This window comes from Terrapene carolina, unplaced genomic scaffold, assembly GCF_002925995.2.
Source record: "Terrapene carolina triunguis isolate 2854851 unplaced genomic scaffold, T_m_triunguis-2.0 Scaffold246, whole genome shotgun sequence".
NCBI classification, from domain to species: domain Eukaryota; kingdom Metazoa; phylum Chordata; order Testudines; family Emydidae; genus Terrapene; species Terrapene triunguis.
Window position 1 is genome coordinate 551,195 of NW_020664597.1, and position 25,158 is coordinate 576,352.

General features: G+C 47.7%; 1 protein-coding gene across 1 annotated transcript; it reads left to right on the forward strand.

The window, feature by feature from the left end:
- Positions 1 to 2,210: 2,210 nt before the first annotated feature.
- Positions 2,211 to 23,663, forward strand: LOC112116787 (GTPase IMAP family member 7-like). Its single transcript, XM_026657447.1, has 4 exons — positions 2,211 to 2,321; positions 4,079 to 4,151; positions 21,297 to 21,359; positions 22,690 to 23,663. The coding sequence occupies exons 1-4, from the start codon at positions 2,211 to 2,213 to the stop codon at positions 23,661 to 23,663; spliced, it is 1,221 nt and encodes a 406-aa protein (XP_026513232.1).
- The last annotated feature ends 1,495 nt before the right edge of the window (positions 23,664 to 25,158 follow it).

Here is a 25,158-nt window from a genome sequence, read left to right on the forward strand (position 1 = left end):
CATGTAAGTTTCAGCATCCGGCCAGCTGCCCTGTTAGCGTCCCGGGGGAAGTCCGGACATTTACAAATTCCCCCCGGACGCTATTTTTAGCTCAAAAATCCGGACATGTCCGGGGGAATCCGGACGAATGGTAACCCTATTTAAATCAATTTGATTTAAATCAAATCCTCCCTGGCATCCAGTAATAAATGAAACCTACTGAACTGGCATTGACACTGCCACCATGTACCCCACCCCACTAGGGTGACCAGACAGCAAGTGTGAAAAATCGGGACAGGGGATGGGGGGTAATAGGCGCCTATATAAGAAAAAGACCCCAAAATTGGGACTGTCCCTATAAAATCGGGACATCTGGTCACCCTCCACCCTGCAGTGTACACTCCTCTGGATTTCAGAGTCCTAGGCACTTGCTTGCGTGGGCACACTTGGAGAGCGGAAGCTGGAGACAGCGCTGTGCAGGTTCTGTGGATCAGTCCAGCCAAGGCAGCCAGTTGCACAACCCTTCTGACGACTGGAGCTGGCCCCACCAAATGTCTGCAGCTCTGGGTCCTGGGTCGATGGGAAGATCACTCTGCCTCTGCTCAGAATCTGTCTCTCTACTGTGCCCCTTCCCTTGCCAGCACTTTCCCAAAGTACAGTCGCAGTTACTCACAGTTCTTTCCCTGCAGGCTCACCTCAGTCAGCTCTAGGCACAGCAACAGTCTCTGCCTTCGCTCCAGTGAAGCCACCAACAGCCTTGAGGCTCCCTGCTCGATCAAAGCCTCCGCAGGCTCCCAGCAACAGCTCCTGGAATGAACAGAGCTCCACCAAAGCAATCTCGTTCCTCTTCCCAAAATGGAGCCCTGCACTGCCTGGCAGAGAGTCTCTCACTCTTTCCCCAGGGCATCATGGGAGTTATGGACTCTAAGACTAGATTACAGCACACGGGATCTTCCCAACTGGAACACTCCCGGTTAAATTCAGAGGCCCCATTAGTAAAGGGGGTCTACGCTAGTTACAAGGAAAGTGATTGTATTGAACAGTTTTTTTATCACCTTTGAAAGAATCTGTAGTGTTCAGAACATTCCTGAGAGCCAAAAAATCACACTCCTTCTCGCTAAACTGCTGGATAAAGCATTACAAGCATTACAGATGTTCAATGATATGGATGGAAGCGAGGCAATGAAACACGATTTTCTAAAATGTCTCTGTTAAAATGGTTCAGGTTCAGAAACCTTCAAAAGGTTGATAAATTAAGTCATGGGGAATTTGTGCATAAAATGGTGGATTTTTGAAAAAGGGCATTGAGATCAAAGAGGCAAACACCCATGACAAGTTGGTGGATTTAATCGCTTGAGAGCAGTTCTTTGAGGTTTGTGCTGAGGAAGTGAAGACAGTTGTGTGGGAGAAAAGTCCAGGATCAATACAGGTCAGGCTGTTCAGGGAGCAGAAGCTGCAAAGAGAAGGTGTGAAGGGGTCGGCTCCCTGCTGGTGCGTCCTCGTGGGCAGGTGTGGTGTGGCAGCTCTATCTCTGCTGGGTGTCTCCTGACAATGGCTGCTCTGTCTCAGTGGTTGCCTGCCTCTTCCTGTGACTTGATCCTCCAGCGGGTCACTTCCAAGTCTCTCCCCTTTTGGGGTAATCTGTGAACAAAAAGCATTGGGAATTAATGCAAATAAACTGAGTTACCAAGAGAGAAAGGGGAATGACTCCTCTCAGGGTGTACCAGGCTCCGGCCCTCATTTCCTGAGAGAGGGGCCTTCAGGCAGCAAATACTGGGGAAGCTCCTGCCTCTAGTCAGCCCTGTCCTTGGGGCTGAGGGCTGAAGGTCTGTTCTCTCCCCTGGTCTGCCCACAACTGAGCTGTTGTGCTCCCCTTTTACCTCCTTCTCCAGCCTGTACCTGTCTTGCAGGTGTGACATGGGAGGGGGGCTGGCTGAGCCCAGAGCAACTCCTTAACCCCTTGTTGTCCAGTGTGGGGTCCGTATTCCCTATCGCACAAGGGAAAAGCCCAGTGTTTTCTCCCTGGGAAAAGGGAGGATATTTGGGAATCCTGGCACCCACCACCTCAAAACTGAGCCCCTCCTGGTAATCATATTCACAGACCTCTATCTGAGGAGCACAGTCCAAGGAGGTGTTTCTCATGTGGCTCCCATGAACACTTGAAAAGAGATGTCCCTGAGCAAGAGGAATCCATATTTGCACCCCACCCAGCCCAGGTTAATCTGGTTGTCATGGACACAGGACCCACAGAGGTGCCTGAGGTGATCCTGGTGAATTTTGTAAGGCCTGACCCATTGGAGGTCAATATGGAGTTTATTGAAGTTGCCAAGGTGAATGGCCAGGTAAGCCAGGGATGGAGAGACACTGGTACCCAGATTTCTCTGGGCACGGTTAGGGAAACTGAACATGTCCCCAGGGTAAAATGTAAACTCCTGGCACTGGGAAAATCTAAAACCACTGCGCCTGTAGCAAAAGTGAAGTTGGAGTGGGAAGGTCTAAAAGGCACCTTAAAACTTGGTGTACTGCGTAGCATTCCAGCAAGGTGTTAATTGGTAGTGATAGATTGACTGCATCCAAAGCTGTTAGTATGGCGACTCAGTAAAAAGGAATATGTCCCTTTGGTCCCAGATGGAACTCCAAAGAAAGAGATTCAGCTGAGTTGGGAGGGGACATTTCCAGCCCTGGCTCAGGAGAGAAAGGCAGTGTGCATCCAGGAATGGGAGGGGAGGAGCCACCACCACCCCATCCCTGAAACAACTATTGGAGCTGGCAGCAGCCAGAACTTCACAGCAGAGCAGAGAACAGACCCCTCTCCAGAAAGCATAAGGGAAGTCATCGTCAGAGGGACCCCAGTTAAGGAAAACAGGGGAAGGTTTTCTGAAGAGGAAGGAAAGATGTCCAGAGAATCTCCTTTGGAGAAAAGTAGAGGTCCTAGGAAGCCTCAGAAGCAGCTATTGTGCCTGCTAAGCATCATGGAGAGAGAGTGTTGTTCGCCTGTGACTGTCCTTTTGCTGGACACTTGGGGTCAGAGAGGACACAAAAGAAGTTAAAAAGTAATTGTTATTGACCAGATATTCAGAACAGGAACTACAAGTCTTATGGCTTTTGTCAGAAGCAAAAGAAGCCTTTAGGGCCCCACAAAGTTCCCCTCTAGGCATTATAAGGTGGCAATTGATATTGTGGTCTCTATGCACTGGCCAACCAGAGGGGAAAGAAGTATACTTTGGTGGTAGAGGACTTTGCCACTACCCAGAGGCAGTTGCTCTGTCTAACATAGAGGCTGACACAGTAGCAAAAACTCTAGTCAGTATTTTCAGCTGAGTGGATTTTCCCAAGGATCCCCAGCCAGATCGTGGATCAAATTTCATATCTCAGCTATTCAGTGAATTATGGAGGATGTAAAACAGCTGAGCACTGACCCATAACTCCCCGAGATAAATGGTTCAGTTGAAAGGTTCAAAAGGATGCTGAAATCTATGCTGGGCATGTATGCAAACAAGAGGGCAAGTGACTGGGATGTAATGTTACCCTACCTGTTATTTGCTTATAGGGAAGTTCCCCAAGAATCCATAAGATTTGCCTCATTGATCTCCTGTATGGGAAAAAGGGGGGAGACCCCAGCTCTCCTCAGGGACTGCTGAGAGTGAGGCACTGAGGCAGATGGGGGACCAGTGACTGAATAGATACAGAAGTTCAGAGAGGAGTTAAGGGACACGATGGGAGTGGTTCAAAGTAACCTCACCAAAGCCAGACTGCACAAAAAACACAGTATGACCAAAATGCTTGTGAACGCTCCTTTGAGATGGCATGGGGGAGGATGGCAGGTGGCCTGCTTGGAGGAGGGGGCAGAGTCAAATGATTGACAAGGGAAAGCCCCAGAAGAAGAGCTACCCTTACCAACAGGGCAGTGAGATGCCCTCCTCGGAGAATCCTGGAGGGGGAAGAAGTCATTTGGGAGTGGTCTGGAGCCAGCCACGGAAAGGGCAGGGCTGGCTGTGGGACGCTGGTGAGGCCCAAGCCTGCATGCTGGGACCCCCGGAGAACTAGCTTCTGGGCACCTGGCAACAACACCCTCAGTTTGGCCCTTTCCCTCTCCAAGGTGACTCCCAGTTTACAGAGCTTTGCTGGGAAATTCCCCCCAGCCAGGCGGAGTCTGACCCCCAGCTCCTCAGGTGAGATCAGTCACCACATGGCACCACTGGAAAGCCAGCTGATTTCCCTACTGCCCTAACCTGGTCAGGGGTAAAGGGTCTAGTCTCCACCCGCTCCTCTGTTCCTCCCTAACCTCCCTGGGGTCCCCTTTTTGTGACAGGTACTGACTATGGGAGCCATCAGGGGAGGCCTTTGCAGCTTTTCCAGTGATTCCCGTAGGGGGCTATATGGAGACTGCCCGATGGGCTCCATGGTGAACTCACCAGGGTCTGTCAGCTCATAATTGCAATAAGGAGGGGATACATTGGGATCCTTCCCTGATTCTATGTCTTCCTCCCAGCTACAATTCCCTCTGATCACTGGCACGATTCCCCTTTGCTCTCCCAACTGAGCCTTAAGGGCACAAATCTGTCTCCGGCATTTCCCGTGGTCTGCCTGGGTTCTGCTCTGTGAACCCTTCAAAAGGGCTCTGACTGCAGCTTTGCTCTCTGTGGTCTGTTGTTTCAACTCAGACACTTCTCCTTGCAACTTACTACTGACCCACTCACTGTCACATACCTGCTTCTGCATTCCTACAATCTGTGTTGCTTGTGTCAGAGACGTAGCTCTGAGACATCAGATTCTGCCTTCAAATTAATCACTTCACTTTCCTTTTCAGCTCTGATTCTTTCCAGTTCCTGCACTGGGTCTTTAAACCAATCTATCTCCTGATCCAGTGTTGTTGCAACCATCCACAGCCCCTGCAAAGCAGCCTTTTTCTTTGCCCTAACATTCGGACCCCCCCACCTTCCTGCACTAAGCCAGATGTCCCATTGCTTGTGGAGCTGCAGAGAGGCTCCAGGGCCAGTGAAGGCACTGGGCTTCCAGGGTCCATTACCCCCATACTCTTGTACAAAATCTGTCAAGCTGTTTCCCAACATCATGTTCAACTGTTCATTCTTTCCAGTTGGATCCCTGTCTCTGGACATAATTTCTCCACTCGAGCTGGCAATCAGCCTGAGTCCTGAGTCCCAGTAACAGAATGTATCCATAGATTAACAGTTCCTAGGTCTTCTTTTTCTGCATCCAACTTCCCTGCAGCTCCTCAGTAGCCATGCAGCTGCCACTTCCAGAGCCCAGCCACCTCCTGGTTCAGGAGGATCTTTCCCTGGCCAGGCCAGGGAAACCGATGTGCAGTGGGCAGGGGGCTGAAGGGAATTGTGGTTCTCTGCTCAGCAGATCCATTCCTTAAGCTTTGGCTGTGATGAGGCTGCTGTGCACTGAGGGTGAGAAGGTTTCAGCAGCAGAAGGCAGTCAAGGGGCCTGTCAGGTGGAGGGACCAGGAGTATTTGAGTGAGGGTCAGGTCAAGGCCCTTGTCACATTTGACAGTGACTCTGACTTAAACTTCTTGCAGAACCAGGTTGGAGCCACCAAAGAGCCAGTTCCTGAACAGACTAGAAAACAAATCACATGTTCATGGCCCGGGCAGAAACGAAGGAGCTGTGTATGTGCACTCCTTCCCAATTCAGAGACAACAAGGCACAAATTCCAGTTTAACTGTTGGTAACACAAGCCTGGTATATCCAGCAGGCCTGTGATATGCAAGAGGTCAAACTAGATGATCTAACGCAGAGGTTCCCAAACATTTTTTGCTGCACCCTCCTTCAGAGATTCATGTCCCATGCATGCCCCCCTCTTTCTAAGTGTAAACAGGGTCTAAATAAGCTTTCCCCTGACATCTATGATGAAGTGGGTGAAAAGACATCAGGAGCGTACTGTTTGCATAGACACAGCTACTCTGCCTAGGTGTTCAGCAGACTTAGCTGCTTGCAAGAGTGAACAATTTTGGCTGGTGAGGGGTTACAAATTATTTTAGGACTCTGGTCTTCTGCAACACCCGAGCTTGAAAGGTGGAGAAATACGCTCCCCTGGCTGATGCCTTGAGAGTTATGAGGTTCAAACACATGCACTGAGCATAGGGGATCCCAATAACAGCAAGTGCCACAGGAATACGGAATCAGTCAGTGTTATGCCCAGCTGATGTTGGACACCATCAGGTGGTCAAGAGACATTTATTTAACATATCACTGGACATCAGCAATACCAGGAGAAATGAACTACAGTGACAATGGAAACAAAGACAGGAAAGTAGCCAAAATATTTCTTTAATAGACCATATTTATTCAGGGGAAGCCTACCCTAAATTGAGGGACATTTTACACTCATTACTATATTTATTTTCCACTAGCTACTCCTAGTATAACATTTCATGAGTGACATATCTGAGTATTTGGATATAAACTGTACTGTTAAATGTATTAACCCTAATCTCAGATATTGCAGATTATGTACTAGATGCATTTTATGACTTTTTAAATCAAACTTGCTATTTTGGGATAATTTAACCATTATACCCAGATGAATAGAAACTTTTTCATAAATCTGTGGTTTAGATATTTTTAATATTTTTAATAGTCAGCATGGGTTTGTCAAAAACAAATCAAGTCAAAGCAACCTGATAGCTTTCTTTTTGAATGGGTAACAAGCTTTGTGGATAGTGGGGAAGCGGTAGATGTGATATATCTGGACTTTAGCAAGGCTTTTAATACTGTCTCACATGACCTTCTCATTAACAAACTAAGGAAATACAACCTAGATGGAGCTACTATAAGGTGGGTGCATAACTTGTTGGAAAACCATTTCCAGAGCATAGTTATCAATGGTTCACAGTCAGGCTGAAAGGGCATAAGGAGTGGGATCCCGAAAGGATCAGTACTGGGTCCAGTTCTGTTCAATATCTTCAAGTGCTTTGGAGGATAGGATGAAAATTCAAACTGATCTGGACAAATTTGAGAAATGGTTGAGGAAAATAGGATGAAATTCAATAAGGACAAATGCAAAGTACTCCACTTAGGAAGGAACAATCAGTTGCACACATACAAAATGGGAAATGACTGCCTAGGAAGGGAAGGGATCTAGGGGTTATAGTGGATCACAAGCTAAATATGAGTCAGCAGTGTAACACTGTTGCAAACAAAGCAAACATAATTCTGGGATGTATTAGCAGGAGTGTTGTAAGCAAGACACAAGAAGTAATTCTTCCGCTCTACTCCGTGCTGATTAGGCCTCAACTGGAGTGTTGTGTCCAGTTCTGGGCGCCACATTTCAGGAAGGATGTGGACAAATTGGAGAAAGTCCAGAGAAGAGCAACAAAAATGATAAAAGGTCTAGAAAACATGACCTCTGAGGGAAGATTGAAAGAATTGAGTTTGTTTAGTCTGGAGAAGAGAAGACTGAGAGGGGACATGATAATAGTTTTCAGGTACCTGAAAGGTTGTTACAAGGAGGAAGGAGAAACATTATTCTCCTTAACCTCTGATGATAGGACAAGAAGTAATGGGCTTAAATTGCAGCAAGGGAGGTTTAGGTTGGACATTAGGAAAAATTTCCTGACTGTCGGGGTTGTTAAGCACTGGAATAACTTGCCGAGGGAGGTTGTGGAATCTCCATCATTGGGGATTTTTAAGAGCAGGTTAGACAAACACCTGTCAGGGATGATCTAAATGGTGCTTGGTCCTGGGAACTGGACTAGATAACCTCTCGAGGTCTCTTCCAGTCCTGTGATTTCCTTTCTCAGTTCTGACATCTGAGATGCAGCTCACATCTCCCACTCCCACAGCTCCCTGTGATGAAGCATTTGCTCCTTCATGCATTAGTTACTTCATGCCTTGTTTTACTGCAGCTTCCTTGCCACTAGCCCCCCAAAGTGTCCTGAATCCAAATTGAAGTCTGTTTAGAAGGGTGTAGCCACCTTCTCAGCCATAAATGCCAATCTGATCCTATCACCCCAGGCTGAAAGTCCTTTGTGGACTCCAGCTCCACAATATTACCTAACTCTTGTGCTAGTCTTCAGGGACCCTTGATCACCATTATTATTACTGTTGCTGTTATTTTATTTGTATGACAGTAGCTCCCACAATGCACTAGCCAGCCACTGTTTACCAAAAAACACCCACCCACACGCACACACACTCCCTCTAAGGGCTCTGTCACAGTCATGAACTCCATAATCTATCCCTCGTTGCTCACCATCTACATCTGCAATCTCACACTGGGCCCCTACTTGATCCCTTCGCTCAGCCAATTCTTTCCCAGCCCCAGCCCCCTGCTCCTTTTTCTCCTCCCTCAGGCCTAATGCACCCAGCTACCAATGGACGAAGCGAAACACCAGAAGTGAAGTTACTTTACTGGTGGGGACACTGAGGCAGTGACTCCCGTGAGGTAAGAACCCCGCTACACATTGTCAAACGGTAATTATAATGAGTGCAGGGTGCGTTTGCAATTCCAGCAACATCAGGGTTATGCCGGATGAGTTCGTTAACTAAATATTTGTGCAGCTAATTACTACTTACAAGGAAAATATTAAAGCCTGTGTCATTGCTTTCATTCACTGACTCTTTCTTGTTGACACCCAGCTGTCTGGACTACTCTGCCCATGTCCCTGGATTTCTCTGCTTTCTCAGTCCATCTTAAAATGCATTCCTCTGCCACCTGTTATCAGAGCTGTTTACCAGTTCCTCACGCCCCTTCCCACCTCGGCTTTTCCACTGTTCCCACCTTCATACAGCCACATTCCCATTATTGTAACTGCCCTGAAGTGTGTGAGTAACACTGTAAAATGTTCTTGTGCGATCTGAAATGTGTATGTACAATCTCATGTGCTGGATGGCTCAAAGGGCAGCTGAGAGGAAAAAAGTCATTTTGTTTTTGATGAAATATAGTTAATTACATTCATGGTCAAATCTTTCTTTCCTGTCTGTATCTGAGATGTGACAACTGAGGCGTGGTGGTTACCCACACTGTGCTAGTTTCTCTTTCCCTTCCTGTTTTTGTAGCTGTTATTTGTGCTTGGAAACATCTCTGATTGTGGTCACCAACAACCCTCTGAGGCCTTTGGCTAAGCAGCAGGGGCAGCCATAAACAAAAGTAAAATTGTTCAACATAACGGACAAACTGATGGCTACAACGGTGGACCACTCATCTTAAAGGTATTGAATACCAAATTGTCATTATCATTTGTTAATTATGCGTAATTATGATGTGTTTTTAAGCAGAAGTGTTATTAGTTTGCAGAAACGTATTTTCAGCAGAAAGACATCAGCACTGTAGAAACAACACAAGAGGCTAATACTTCATTTAGAAGAGAAATAGCAATTGTTCTAATGAAGGAGTCAGGTAATAACTTTCTCCCATATACTATGGGCTCATTAGGTACATGTGAAGATAACAGGAAGAGTGGAATTAGATCACATAACAGACAGTTATCTTAATACTCCTATAGCGGGGTATGTCACAGGTTTGGTTCTGTAATTGTGACTCTGCATCAATAATGGCTTTAAGTACCAAAAAATGTGGAGAGGGTGAATGGTTGAACAATTTTACTTTTTCAGTCAGATGGGGATTTTCTAGTTAATCATTTGATGAAGGATCTGAAATTTATAAGGAGTACAGTAGCAGACTGTATAAATGGGTTTTGTTAGGATATTATTTGTTTGATAGATATTCAGGCTTGTCTGTAAAGGCTACTTAGTTAGTTATAAAGGTAGAAAACAAGAAATCAAACTCACAGTCCATCTGTACATGGGCCTTCTCTCACTAGGACAGTCTGAGGCCTTGTTCTTAGGCTCAGGCCTTTGGCTAAGCAGCAGGGGCAGCCATAAGCTGGGAAGCGACCGGTCATGTCCTCTGAAATAGGCAATCTGGAGCTGTTGGAAAGGTGATCCAGTCTAACACCTCCAGAGAAAGGGAAGAGCCCAGAAGAGTTAAAGAAAACTTAGTTTGATAGCATCCTGTCTGGCAAGAACTCACTTCTCAATAGCCGTGATTGTAAAACCCTCACTTCTTGTTATTTTGTCTTTATGGTTCCCACTTCTCTATTGTTTATCCATATGGTCTCTGTCTGGTTCCGTGATTGTTTCTGTCTGCTGTATAATTAATTTTGTTGGGTGTAAACCAATTAAGGTGGTGGGATATAATTGATTAGATAATCATGTTGCAATAGGTTAGGGTTGGTTAGTTACATTTCAGTAAAATAATTGGTTACGGTATAGCTAAGCAGAACTCCAGTTTTACTCTATAGACTGAGGTCAAACAGGAAGTAAGGGGGAAATTGGAATTATGTTTCGCTAAAGGGGGGGGGGATGGGAACAGGGACACAGGCAAGGCTCTGTGGCATCAGAGCTGGGAAGGGGGACACTGAGGAAGGAAATTAGAATCATGCTTGCTGGAAGTTAACCCCACTAAACATTGAATTGTCTGCACCTCTGGACTTCGGGTATTGCTGCTCTCTGTTTATGCAAGAAGGACCAGGCAGTGGTAGGATGAAGGGAAAAGCCCTCTGTGACGGAGTGGATCGGCCCCGCACTAGTACGCAGGAGTGAACCCTTCCCTCCTAGCAGAGGAAGCCACGCCCCTGAGGCTCTGCTGGGCATGCTCCAACTGGAGAACAGGTATAAAAGCCCGCAGAGCTGCTCAGTCTGGGCTGAGAAAGGAAAGCTTGTACCCGGAGACCCAGAGGCCAGCCACACCCAAACTCACTGCAGAGAGGAGGCAATGGACGCCACAGACACGGAATCACCAGGGACTATGGTAGGAAGTGACCCAGGGGAACCTTAAAGGGGAAATGGTGCCAGGACCATTCAGGCCTGGCGTGTTTTGGAAGGACCCCCGCCGGGCCAGTGGTGAGGAGAACTGGGTTGGGACCCGGTGCAGCAGACATGCCCAGGTCCCCCTACACTGGCCACCCCCCCTCGAGTGTAGGTGGCCCCCCCGTGGTGATTGTATGGACTCTGGCCATTTGGCCGTGCTGCCCTGACGCTGAGGGCGAGTTATTTGGACACCGGCTGCTAGGCTGTGCCACACCGACTGAGAAGGGTGATTATATGGACTATGGCCATTAGGCCGCACGATGAGCTTCTTGTCCACTGTAATCCCCAGGTCCATTTCTGCAGATCTTCTGCTTAGCCAATCAGTCCCCAGTCTGTAGCGGTGCATGGGGTTCTTCCTTCTTAAAGATGTTGAACAAAACCCCAGCCCCAGGACCGACCCCTGGGGCACTCCGCTTGATACCGGCTGCCAACTAGACATCGAACCATTGATCACTACCCATTGAGCTAAAGTCAAGATATATCACATCCACCGCTTTCCCCATATCCACAGAGCCAGTTATCTCATCATAGGAGGCATCACCTCCTCTCCATACTTTCAGCAGGTCACCAGAATGAACCAATTTAACTGGAGTATGAAAACTTCGCAGAATGACTTCCCCCCTCCGCCGCAATTAAGTACTTTAGCTTTTGTAATGCCCAGTAACAAGCTAGCACCATTCTTTCACAGGGTCCCTACTTGCTATCTACAGTTGACAGGCAGCGGGAGGCAAATGCTACCGGTCGCAGGTCCGATCCTACATGCTGACAAGCCACTATCCCAATTTCCTCCCCAAAGTCTTCTGGGTACAGAATGAAGGGTTTCTCGGGGTCAGGGCTGGCCAGACAAGGGGTGGAGGTGAGATGCTGTTTCAGTGCCGTAAAGGCTCTTTCACTCACAGTCTGGTGTCCACTCCCAGTTCGGAGACTGGAGAAGAGCTTGCAGGGGTCGCAACAAGGTTCTGCATCGAGGAATGAATTCTCAGCAAAACCCAGTTAGTCCGATAAATGAGGCTAGAGCCCTAGCATCAGTGGGACATGGCAGCTGGGTGATCACTGCCGCCTGACTTGAATCAATGGACCGCCTACCTGGCTCAATGGTTATCCCCTAAGAAGGCTACTGAGGGTTGAACCAGCTGAGCTTTTCTTCCTTCTAGTTTTAATCCTGCATCCCTGAGACCCTTAACTATTTCCTGGGTAGCCACAGCCACCTCCTCCTTTTCCCGTCCCCAGATGAGAATGTCATCCACATACTGAATACATCATTGACTTATGGGTTCCAGTGCATCCAGAACCCACTTGAGTTCCCGGTGAAACAGGGTGGGGGCATTTGGACAGATGACTAGGGAGGAGTATAAAAATATTGCTAGAGCATGCAAGGTGTAATCAGGAATCCCAAGGCACAATTGGAGTTGCAGATAGTAAGGGATGTGAAGGGTAGCAAGAAGGGTTTCTACAGGTACGTTAGCAACAAGAAGAAGGTCAGGGAAAGTGTGGGACTCTTACTGAATGTGGGAGGCAACCTAGTGACAGATGATGTGGAAAAAGCTGAAGTATTCAATGCTTTTTTTTGCCTCAGTCTTCACAGACAAGGTCAGCTCCCAGCCTCGCCAGTATGGGGAGGAGGTGATCAGCCCTCAGTGGTGAAAGAACAGCTGGGCATGCACAAGTCCATGGGGCCAGATCTAATGGATCCGAGGGTGCTGAGGGAGTTGGCTGATGTGATTGCAGAGCCATTGGCCATTATCTTTGAAAACTCGTGGTGATTGGGGGAGGTCCTGGATGATCAGAAAAAGGCAAATATAGTACCTAGCTTTTAAAAAGGGATGAAGGAGAACCCAGGGAACTACAGACCGGTCAGCCTCACCTCAGTCCCCAGCAAAATCATGGAGCAGGTCCTCAAGGAATCCATTTGGAAGCACTTGGAGGAGAGGAAGGTAATCAGGAACAGTCAACAAGGATTCATCAAGGCCAAGTCATGCCTGATCAACCCAGTTGCCTTCTATGATGACATAACTGGCTCAGTGAATATGGGGAGAACCATGGACATGATATATCTTGACTTTAGCAAAGCTTTTGATACGGTCTTCCACAGTATTCTTGCCAGCAATTTGAAAAAGTATGGATTGGATGAATGGATGAATGAACTATAAGGTGGATAAAAGTTAGCTAGCTTGTCGGCCTTAACAGTTAGGGATCAATAGCTCCATGTCTAGTTGGCAGCCGGAATGCCCCAAGGGTTGACCCTGGGGCCATTTTGTTCAACATCTTCATTAATGATCTGGATGATGGGATGGATTGCACCCTCAGCAAATTCGCAGATGACACTAAGCTGGAGGGGGAGAGATAGATACGCTGCTAGGGTAGGAATAGGGTCCAGAGTGACCTAGAGAAATTAGAGGATTGGGCCAAAAGAAACCTGATGAGGTTCAACAAGGACAAGTGCAGAGTCCTGCATTTAGGACGGAAGAATCCCATGCACAGCTAAAGGCTGGGGACCGACTGGCTAAGCGGCAGTTCTGCAGAAAAGGACCTGGGGATTACAGTGGACGAGAAGCTGGATATGAGTGAACAGTGTGCCCTTGTTACAAAGAAGGCCAATGGCATATTGGGCTGTATTAGTAGGAGCATTGCCAGCAGATCGTGGGAAGTGATTATTATTATTACCCCCTGTGACGGGTTGGATCACAGAAACCCCTGGGAGTTGCCAACTGATGTGCCAAGACTACTTCTGCCCCTGCTTTCCTGTCCTGGCAGCTTGGGACTTCAGTGCCCTGCCTGGTTTGAGCCGGATCCACTAGCCTGCTGCAAACCCAGACCCAGGTCTGAACCACGTCCCCTAACTGCTGTAGGCTTAATTGAAAACAGCTTGAGAAGTGTTCCTGTCTTTAACACTCAGATGCTCAACTCCCAATGGGGTCCAAACACCAAATAAATCCATTTTACCCTGTATAAAGCTTATACAAGGTAAACTCATAAATTGTTCGCCCTCTATAACATTGATAGAGAGAGATGCACAGCTGTTTGCTCCCCCCCCCAGTTATTAATGCATATTCTTGTTAAATAATAAGTAAAAGTGATTTTATTAAATACAGAAAGTAGGATTTAAGTGGTTCAAAGTAATAGCAGACAGAACAAAGTGAATTACTAAGCAAAATAAAATAAAACACGCAAGTCTAAGCCTAATATAGTAATCAAACTGAATACAGATAAAATCTCATCTTCAGAGATGTTTCAATGAGTTTCTTTCACAGACTGGATGCCTTCCTAGTCTGGGCACAATCCTTTCCCCTGGTACAGCCCTTGTTCCAGCTCAGGTGGTAGCTAGGGGATATCTCATGATTGCATCCCCCTTGTTCTGTTCCACCCCCGCATATGGCTTTGGCCCAAGGTGGGAATCTTTTGTCTCTCTGGGTCCCCCCCCCCTTCTAAATGTAAAAGCACCAGGTTTAAGATGGATTTCAGTACCAAGTGACATGATCACATGTCTCGTGAGACCCCAAGCCTTCATTCCTCCCAGCCTGACTCACAGGAAAGCCTGCCTGCAAACAGAGCCATCCACAGTCAATTGTCCGGGTTGATGGGAGCCATCAAGATTCCAAACCACCATCAATGGCCCACACTTTGCATAACTACAATAGCCCCTCAGAGTTATATTTCATATTTCTAGTTTCAGATACAAGAGTGATACATTTATACAAATAGGATGACCACACTGAGCAGATTATAAGCTATAAAATCATATAGAGTGCAACGTCACACCCCTCACCCCCGTCCCCATTTTTTACTCTTGCTGTCTGGTCACCCTAGGGCTGCTGCTAGCTGGAGGAAGAATCTCCCTCTGCTCCGTACTGCCTTGGTCACCCTCCTATATCCTCAGCCTCAGCCAATCCCTGCAGGGGCCATCGCTAGCTGCATGTAATAGAGCAAGAGGCAGCTCTCTTGTTAACAGACTCTCCACGGGGTGGGGGAGGCGGGGAGTAAAATTGGGGGAATGTCCCTCTTGTCTAACCCCCTCCCCCTGCCCCTGGAGTTGCACTTCTGGTAACTCTTATTGGTGCTGCTGCTCCTGGCCTGTGTTATTCCTCACATGAGCATTTGGGCCTTTGGCTGCAAGATGCATTTGTCTGAGGTGTTTCTCCTCTTTGCAAGCAGCCAATCAAGCTACAGGCAGTTTCTGTAAAGAAGTTTCCCAGGGTTGCTTTTTGGCAAAGACAATTTGCTGCTCAGTGTGCTCAGCCTGCAGGCACTTAACTGCACTGCACTCACCCTCTGCCATTCGATCTGCACCTCCAAACTTTACCTCTGCCCTCAGTGTGTCCGATCTATTGACAAAGAGACAAACCAGGGGGATTGTGTCTGTTCTCATCTGACACCAGCAGCCTGGGAGGAGAGTGCCCAAACAAACCAACCGCATAGAGAAGGTATTTTGTGTAATTGTGTGTGTGTGTGTGTGATGAGTTTTAGTATCCTATTGTAAGCTAACATTGCCTAATATTTAGATTTGTAAATTTCCTCCAAAAACACTTCCTTGCAGTCTGTGGAGTTTACTGAAACCAGGGGAAAATAAAATAGTCTTCAAAAGAATTACACTTACTTTTAATTTTTTATCATTTAACTGAAGCTAATTGATCTAAATGAAATGTGAATGACCAGGTCTCACTGTAAAGCATGGTGATTTTCAAGCTGAAAAATCTAATGTGAAGAAGTAACAAAGGTTTTCATCTCTAATATCATTTTTTTCATACTCACTGATAATTTTATAATAGAGACGTTAAAAGTTGATCAATGACTCACAAAGCACAGCAGAGGATGCCTAGTTTTACTGGGCACATATTTGGAGGACTACTGCCCAGAACAGCACAAGTGGCACACAGCTCCATGGGGATGGTGGGAGGAAGGTGAGGCTGGTGTGGCAGAGGTGAGTGACGGGGGGTGACAGGCTGGGGTGCCCACATCCCTGGGGCACCCTGCCAGAGCCTGGGTATGCAGGCTGGGAGGAGACGACCCTGGCACTTCCCTGAGCTGCAGCCTGGGTGTTGGGAACCCAGTGGGAGGAAAGATCTTGATATGGGGGCAACCCAGTTTGATACTGAAGTAGCAGAGGGGTGTGTGAGTGTGTGACACTACTGGTGAGGGAGAGGGTATGTGACACACCGGTGTACAGTCATGGGGGGTGGGAGGGCAGGGCTGCCAAGTGTCAGCCACCTTGCTTTAACCTCCCACATCTAACAGCCCCTTCCCACCTGCTGCCCCCACGCCTGCAGGCATCTCCCCCATTCGACAGGCTGCAGGGACTGCACAGGGTCTTCTCCTTGCTAACAGGTCCCCTGTGATGGACGGATTCCCGGCTGCCTCTTCCTCTGCTCTCGCTGCTCCTCCGCTGGGCTGAGCTGGCCCAGAGCAGCTGGGAAATGAGTGTGCCCAGAGAGGGGGACGATGGAAAGGAGAGCAGGGCAGAAGGAAGGGGCAGATACTGGGGTCAGGAGGAGGGGGTGAGCGTGTGGGCAGGTGGGGGCAGAAGGGAGTGACAGAGAATGGGGAACAGGATGAGCAGCAGGGGCAGACGTGTAGAGGGGAACATGGGAGCAGAATAAGGGGCAGTGGCTGAAACAGGACAGGGGCTGCATGGATTAAGCTGATACAAACAACACACCATCTCCCCCCCCCCCCCCCGCCCAGACTGTTCCAGGACCTTCGACTGCCCTTCTCCTTCAAACAGCTCGCTCAGATTCACTCCCCTCCTTTTCCTTCAGCAGCAACCCCTCCCCCTCAGACACCTGCCCCCCTCCCTTCCTCCCTGAACCCCTCCCATAACTGTGTCTCCCTTGAGCTGCCCCTGGCTTTCCCAACCCCCTTGCACCTGCTACTGAGGGGTGGGGGATAGACTAGTTCCACCTCCTGCCCCTCATCTTCATCAGAGTTTGAACCTTGGAACTTCAGTAGTGAGCGCTAGCATTTGAGCTATAGGGCTAACTCCATTAGCTGGCAGCAGAAGACTGTTATATTGTGTGAACCAGCCACTGGAGGATGATGCATAACACTATTTTATAGGTAAGGACAAATATAGCAGGATCTCTCTGGGGGGCAGCATGGTTAAGTGGATGGGATTTGGGTCTGTCAAATCAGAGATCTGGTTCCTGTCTCCACCTTGTGTAGATTCTCAATGACATATGAACCCTTGCTTAACAACAGTGGAGAGTCAACTCAGGTTGAGACTTACCAAGTGTCACGGAGTCCCCGGGCGATGCTCTGGAACTACTCCCTACGAAGCCAATCAGGACTCTGGGGAGCCTCCTCTCTGTGAGCAGACTGTCTCCAGGGCAAGAAGCTCACACGGCTTCCCTTTCCTGGGTCTGACCTCGGAGCATTCAGCATCGTCTGCCCCTCTGTGCGCTTCCCACAGCGAGTCTGCCCAGGTGGGGCTCCTGGGGAAGCCAGAGGGCCTTGCACCCCAACTCCGCAGTCAGACGTGACTCTCAGCCAGCCGGGAAAACAGAGGTTTATTAGATGACAGCAACACGGTCTAAAACAGAGCTTGTAGGTACAGGAAACAGGACCCCTGAGTCAGTTCCATCTTGGGGCCAAGGAGTCCAGACCCTGGGTCTGGGCCTTCCTCTCTTTCCCCAGCCAGCTCCAAACTGAAACTCTCCAGCTGCTCCTCTGGCCTTTGTCTCTTTCCGGGCCAGGAGGCCACCTGATCTCTTTGTTCTCAAACACCTTCAGTAGGCTCCTTGCAGGGGAGGGGCCCAGGCCATCAGTTTCCAGGAGACAGGGTGTTGGCCATTCTCTATGCAGACAGTATCACACCTGCCCTCTCAGTCTCTGCAACAATCACACACCCTTATCCCACCACCTAGATACTTAAGAAATGCATAGGGGAAACTGAGGCACCCACACAGTAGTCAGAGAAAACCTTAAGAACATTCCCACTTCATCACAGTAAGTAACAAGCAATTTTCTAAGTGATCGAAAAATCACATGCTGATTCGATTGTCTTGAAAACTGTTGTGCCTACTGGTGTGTGAGGTAGGGTTAGTGGTCCAAATTTGGGGGGGGGGGGAGAGGGTGACAAGGGATTCCTGAGAAAAAGCCCCCCATAAATATCTTGTGACATCAAAATTTCCTAAAAAAACAATGAGGAGTTTGGTGGAACCTTAAAGACTAACAGATTTATTTGGGCATAAGCTTTTGTGGTGTCTGAGGGATTGGAGCAAATGCAGTTGTATCTTAGGGCTTGGCTGTAGACAATGGATCGAGTGGTGTGTCCTGGATGGAAGCTGGAGGCATGTAGGTAAGTATAATGGTCAGTAAGTTTCCGGTATAGGGTGGGGTTTATGTGACCATCACGTATTTCAACTGTGATGTCTAGGAAGCGGTCCAGGCTGAGGTTGTTGTTGGGGTGGAAATTGTTGAAATCCCGGTGGAATTCTTCAAGGGCCTCCTTTCCATGGGTCTAGATGATGAAGATGTCGTCAATGTAGCGCAAGTAGAGTAGGGGCGCTAGGGGGCGAGAGCTGAGGAAGCGTTGTTCTAAGGCAGCCATAAAAATGTTGGCGTACTGTGGGGCCATGTGGGTACCCACAGCAGTGCTGCTGACTTGAAGGTATAAATTGTCCCCAAATCTGAAATGCTTGTGGGTGAGAACAAAGTCACAAAGCTCAGCCACCAGGTGTGCCGTGGCCTCATCAAGGATTCTGTTCCTGACGGCTTGTAGTCCATCCTAAGAACATAAGAATGGCCGCACTGGGTCAAACCAAAGGTCCATCCAGCCCAGTATCCTGTCTACTGAGGGAAAAATTGCATTTGCTTGAATGTTGTGGTCTGTCAGCCTGTCATTGTTACTTTACTCAGTGTAACTCTATCGACTTCAGTGAAGTTATTCCTGATTTACACCAGTGTGTGCCAGGGGAGAATCATGCTGCATGTATTGTAAATAGCTGCAGGAGAATCTCATTTGTGCTTTGTTTTGTTTTTTAGCAGACGGCTGAATCCATTATGGGAGGAAAACAAAGTTCAGTGAGTATCAGGAGAAACGGGTCATTTCAGAGTCCAGCTAAATGAAATGTTCTGGGGCAAAGTATATGTAACACTGACAGACCTGGGTCGTCGGCAGGTGGGATTGAACCTGGGATCTTTGGAGCTAAAAGCATGAGCCTCTACTGCATGAACTAAAAGCCAGCTGCTATTTAACAAAGGCTGTAGACCAGACTTGCTAATCTCTCTCTCAGTGGTCTCAGTACCTCTGGGTTACATATATATATTTCGCAGGGAGATTTGCTTTGTCTTGTGGCTTCATCTCGTCTCTGCTCAGCTTAGTTTTCTAAAGGCAGAGCAGCTTCTCTTAGGCAAGAGGAGCCTCCTCTACCACAACTGCACCCCTCTTACCGCTTGCTTCTCGGCCCAGATATTTGTCCCATTTCCCTACTATGTCCCCGACCTTGGTATCATCCTTAACCCTGACTGTGACTCCTCTACCTCTTCCGTGTCTGCAGATCTGCTGCCTCCGTAACGTGGCTTTCCCAAGTGTAATCAAACGATGCCCAAAGTGGGCTAAGGGAGCTCAGGTCGATGCGTTGCTATTTCATGCATTCTTTATGTCTACGTTCTAATCATTTTGCAATATTCACATTTTTGAAATCAAATATTTCAGCCAGAGTCTCCTCCAGGAAAGCAAACTGAAGACAAAACCGGTAAGAAAATGACATTTCCCCTGTGCTGTCCTTATTTCTGCATGAATTGTCAGCTTGTGATTTTCCATAATGAAATTGAGAGCCTGGCTAGCACGGGGGTTTGATCCATGCTCCGGAAATATCTCTTCTCACTCAACAGGTTTGCATGGGGCTCAGTAGTTCCCTCTCCCCAGTTTGGCCTCTTTGCTCAGCTGCAAGGACAGATGCAATCACTGTAAAAACAAGAGAAGCAGTTGCTAGGTCACCTGGCTGGGTGCTGTGGGATTCTCACTAGCACTGGTCAAAAAGTTTCCACCAAAGCTGTTTTTTGTTGGAAAATTGGGTTTTCTACTAAACAAAACTTTTCCTAAGAAGTGGGTGCTGTCCATGGCTAGTTTGGACTTTCCATCAGAAAACCAACAACTTGTTGTCTTTTGGCGACTGGATTTAGACTGAAAACTTTTTATGTGTTTTGTTTTGTTTTTATGAACATTTGAAATTTGTCAATAACAGTAAATTCCACCCAGCTCTGCTTCTGACAGTACAAGTGGGGTTCTGTTGTTTGGGTTGAAGGAACTGACTTACATTTTAGATAAAATAATGTTTGAAATGTCTCTGCTCCTGCAGATAAAGGTTTGATACTGCTGGTGTGTGTTAAGTTGCCTCCTCATATCTCTGCCAATGCACCCCAGTCCTGACCTGTGATAGACCCTGGTGTTTCAGTCCCGGTTCTCTCCGGAACAAAGACCCAGGCTATGGGTACACGACAGAGCTCACGGCAGCACAGTTGCATTGGTGCAGCTGCACCACCATAGCACTGCTAGTGCAGACGGTCTAAACCATTGGGAGAGAGCTCTCCTGTCGGCTTAATTATTCCAGCCTTGTGGTAGCTGTGCTTCTCCCACCAATATATCGCCGTCTACACCAGTGCTTCGGTCAGCGTAACGTACATTGCTCAGGGGGGTGACTTATTCACACCTCTGAGTGACAAAAGTTATGTCAAGGGAAACTGTAGTGTAGACATGGTCTAGCAATCAAGGCAAATCTTGCAGTGGTTTTGTAATGTGGGAAATTGTTTTCTATGGTCCAGGACGACACCAAAAATGGTTCACTGAAGAGCAGTCCTTACACTGGAACTGACAGTTCACACTCCCACCCAACAGAGCTGTACTGGGCTACAGGTTTTCTCCCTCAGTCCCACCCCTTTGAGGGCTGCAGTCAGTCCCACAACTGCCTTGAAAAAAACCCAGATTCCTTTCCATTTTTTCCTAATTCCTCCTACCCTCTCCCTGCATTTCTCCAGATTTTACAAACAGGGAGCTTTTCCCAGGCTGCACTGCCAGTGTAACGCTGACAGACCCCAGTCATCAATAGGCAGGATTGAACTGGGGACTTCTGAAATTTAGTGCATGAGCCTCTACCGCAGGACCTAAAAGCCACCTGCTCCTTAGCTAAGGCTGTAGAGCAGCCTCATTTTCTCTCTCTCTAAGTGGTCTCAGTGCCACTAGATAGGACAGAACACCACACCCAGAAGGTGTGTGGGTTACACCAGCTCCACAGACAATCTCGACTTCCTGGGTGTGGTTGGAAGGATAGTCTGTGTCTGTGGGATACCCCATCCCTGCACCCGCCTAACTGGTCTGAGGACAGTCAGGCCGATGTGGACACAGGTTCGGTGGGGACTCTGCAGCTCCTCCCTGACCAAGAGTGAGGGGTCACTTGTGGGCAGGTCAGCTGCTCTTCTGTATCTTAGCTCCCTTCCTCCAATGAGCCTTCCACCGATCCTACCCCCATTTCTCCCCCATGCAGCGGCCAGGGCAGTTACTGCTGACCCGGTGCAGCCCAACACCACAGGGAGAGGGGACCCGGAAGGTGAGTTTTAATGAAATCACAAAGGACCATTTTCTCCCCCTCCCAGGCCAGTTGCCCTTGGTGGCTGTTCTTCAGCCTGACAGGCCCACCCTCCCCAGCTGGCAGCTCCACTTAGCACCGGTCAGCCAGAGCGGCTTTCCCTGGGCTGCTCGTCCATTCAGTGTCCCGGGCTGTTACCCAGCTGATGAACAGCCTTACTGGCTGGAACAGTCGGGAAGGCACCATTTCCCCTGGTGTAACTCCCCCAGCCGAGTGCCAGGCAGACTCCATGCGAGGGGAAGAGCCAAGGGGATGCTGTGGTCATTGCCGAGAGAGGGCTCCTCTCTGGGATCCAATTGCTCCTCTGCTGCTGTGTAGACCGGCTCCCCGGGGAGGTGCTAAGGGCTCCATGCCACGGAGAAGGTGGGATTTGGCTCTAAAGCCGGGCAATGCAGCTCTACTGCATTTATTCCCCCGGACGTGTTCATCAGCTCCCCTAACTGAGAGTGACAAGAGCTGTTATTGTGGGCATGGTGCATGTTCTCCATCGACTTCTACTGTCTGTACCTCTCCTCCAGTGTTTTCTTCCTCTCCTCCCCTCTTTTCCTTCACTGTTTTCCCTCCTCACTCCTGTTTTCCTTCTCCTGCTCCCCTGGCTCCACTCTTTTTCCCTTTCATCCATCTGTCCCAATTAATTGTTCCTTCCCCATTTCCTCTTTTCTCCCTAGTCTCTTTCCTTTCTCTTTTCACCCCCAAAAATAAAACAAAGGGGCTGATTTGTAGAGGTGCTGAGCACCCAAAACCCCAGCTGAAGTCAGGAGGAGCTGCGCGTGCTCCACTTCTCCAGAAGTCAGGTCCAAGTTAAACTCCTTGGGCATCTTCCGCTAAACAAGGAGCCCATTCTCTAGCCTGCCCCGGGCTCTTTCTGCTGCTCCCACCTTCCTGGACTGACTACTGGTGACTGCTGCTCCTCTCTGCGTGTAGTGGAGGCTGGACAGGGAGCTAATGAGACCTGGTGGCAACACCACACCATGGAGAGTGATTCCAAAACAGAACAGTTAGGATCCAGATCAGCATCCCTCCCAGAAACACCTGATCCCGGCGCTGGCCCCCTCCAGCCCAAAGCCTGATGGGTGCTTAGAACTCACTCCAATCTGAGCCGAGGCCTCCAAAGGTGACAGGCTGTCAGTGCCAATCCCTCACTTTGCTACTCCGCTCCAACATGCAAAATGTTTCCGTGCCGGTTAACTAAGGCCTTACAACAGTTATAATTACAGAACGGGAAATCCCCAAACACCCCCATTGTTACTTTATTATCTTTACCATGACATTGTCAAACTTCTTCTTCCAGGCCTAAGAGCTGCCAGACAGTACACTGAGAAACCTGAACTACGGATTGTTCTTGTTGGTAAAACTGGATGTGGGAAAAGTGCAACAGGAAACTCCATCCTCGGTGAGAATCTGTTTGAGTCTAAAATTACAGCACAATCAGTAACAGCGACGTGTAAGATGGAGAGCAGGGATTGGAATGGCAGGAACATTGCAGTCATTGATACGCCTGGTCTTTTTGACACAAAAATTCCTTTAATAGAAACTATGGAAGAAATAGGGCGTTGTGTGGTAGTCTCCACCCCAGGGCCCCATGCTATAGTTCTGGTGATGCAGTTGGGTCGTTTCACTGAAGAAGAGAAAAAAACAATTAAAAGAATACAAGACATTTTTGGGGAAAACGCTGTTGAGTACATGGTCTTCTTGTTCACCAGAAAAGATGACTTAGATGGTTGTACTTTAGATGAATATTTAAAAGCTATGGATGACAAAGATCTTGAGAAGTTGATGAAAAAGTGCGGGGATCGATGCTGCGCTTTCAACAACAAAGCAGAAGGACAGGAGCAGGAAGCCCAGATTTCAGAGCTGATTGAAATGACTGATAAGATGGTTTACCAGAATGGAGGCTCACATTATACTAATGCCATGTATGAATATGCTCAGAAGAAACTTCAAGAAAAAATCGAGACGCTCAGAGAACTCTATGAGGAAGAGAAGGAAAAAAAGAAAAGAAAAGTGGAATCTCAGTATGAGGAGGAATGTAAGAAAATAGATGAGAAATTACAGAAAGAAGACTCATCTAATGAAAACACTTTGAAACAACAGAAAGAGGACGAGAGACAAAAATTGGAAAAAGCTTTAGAGAAAATAAATATCCACTATGAGGCACAGCTACGTGAACTCAGGAAAAAAGCTGCCGAGGATGTTAATATAATAAAAGCTATTTTAAAACAATTCTCTTCTGTATTTTCAAAAATGAAACGCTGGTTTGAATAATGATCGACTTACTATAATTTCTCCTTCTCTTGCCACTTTGCCACTTTTCAGTAGTGATGAATGGAGTTTCAGTGCTTTGTAACACTTTCACCTCCTATTTTTTTCTTCACAGAAGTTTACATTTGTATCAGCTTCTTAGTCAGCTATGTACTGTCATACCCTATGGCTAATGCATACAAAATATGAGTAAATGAAGCTATTAGCATTTGCTCTTTATTAACAATGTGTGTTGGTTCCATTAAAGACTCTGGCTATAGCTATTAGTTCTCTTCCGGACTAAGTGTTGGAATAAGCTTGGGTTGATATATTATATTAATTGTGACTAATATTGTTGTCAATATGGTGGTAAATGTCGACCTTACTTCTGTTAAGGAATCATTTACAGAAATCAGAATCTGTTCATAAAAATAACCATTCATAAGTATTCACTGATCAGTTTGGATGAACAGTTCTCAGCTCATTGGTTGTTCTCAAGCAGTTCATTCTGACTAGTCAGTATCTGTAACTTGTGACTGGCCACCCAAGTCACATGATATTGTTTCTGCTTCTGGATGGAAATTTTGTAAACAAGAAGATAACAAATGATCCATGATTTTCCAATAATCTGGAAATTCATGAAACCTTCAAGATTTGCAAATATTTTTTCACATTCAATTCAGTATGTCTATTCACTAAACTATTTGTGACTCAATGTTTTAAAAATATTCAACCAGTTCTAACTGCCATGTATCTCCCGCAGTCCTGCCACATTTACCCCTGGATATAGCCTACCTGTAATCATGTAATGTACTTCTCCTATATTTTCCTGTTTAGCTTTTGATTTGCTGTGAAATGTCATGTGATAATGTCCATGACTTATGAATGATGCTATGAAAATAAATTCTATTTGTATTTAACCGTATGGCAGCACTTGGGGTTGTAGAACTTGAGGACTCTACTTAGGCGATGTCTACACTGGCAGATGTACAGTGCTGCAGTTACTGTGCTGCTCACAGAGCGCTGCAGGGAAAGCGCTGTTGTGTGTTCACACTGTGCTCCTTGTGACTGTGGAGCATGTCCACATTAGCAGCTCTTGCAATGCAGAGAGCAGTGCATTGTGGGAGCTATCCCAGTGTGCATGTGGCCGCAGTGTGGTTTGGAAAGGGTTTGCAATGCCTCATGGGGCAGGCCCACCGTCACATGATGCAGGTTTCCCAATCCCATTGCTCCAGGGCATCCTACTAGACTGCCAGCTGCTTTTCAAATGCGGGGGGGGGGGTCGAGTGTGACAGGGAGTGTGCTGTGTGTATGCGGGGGGACAGACAGTGTGTTTTGGGGGGCAGAGAGTGTGTCAGCATGCTGTCTTGTAAGTTCAGACAGCAGCAGGGAGAAGGGGGAAACCCCAACATCAGCCTCCCACCCTTCCTCCACACACACGCACAGACACCTGCCTGTGCAGCAGAAGCATTCCACAGGAATGGTTGCTTTGTGTCCCGGAGCAGGTAAGCAGTGGGCT

Coding starts and splice junctions, on each gene's coding strand:
- LOC112116787 (XM_026657447.1), top strand. CDS start 2,211: ATGGACACAGGACCCACAGAGGTGCCTGAGGTGATCCTGGTGAATTTT. Junction 2,322..4,078: donor TTGCCAAGGTGAATGGCCAG/GTAAGCCAGGGA, acceptor TCCCTCTCCAAG/GTGACTCCCAGTTTACAGAG. Junction 21,360..22,689: donor AGGGAGAGGGGACCCGGAAG/GTGAGTTTTAAT, acceptor TTCTTCTTCCAG/GCCTAAGAGCTGCCAGACAG.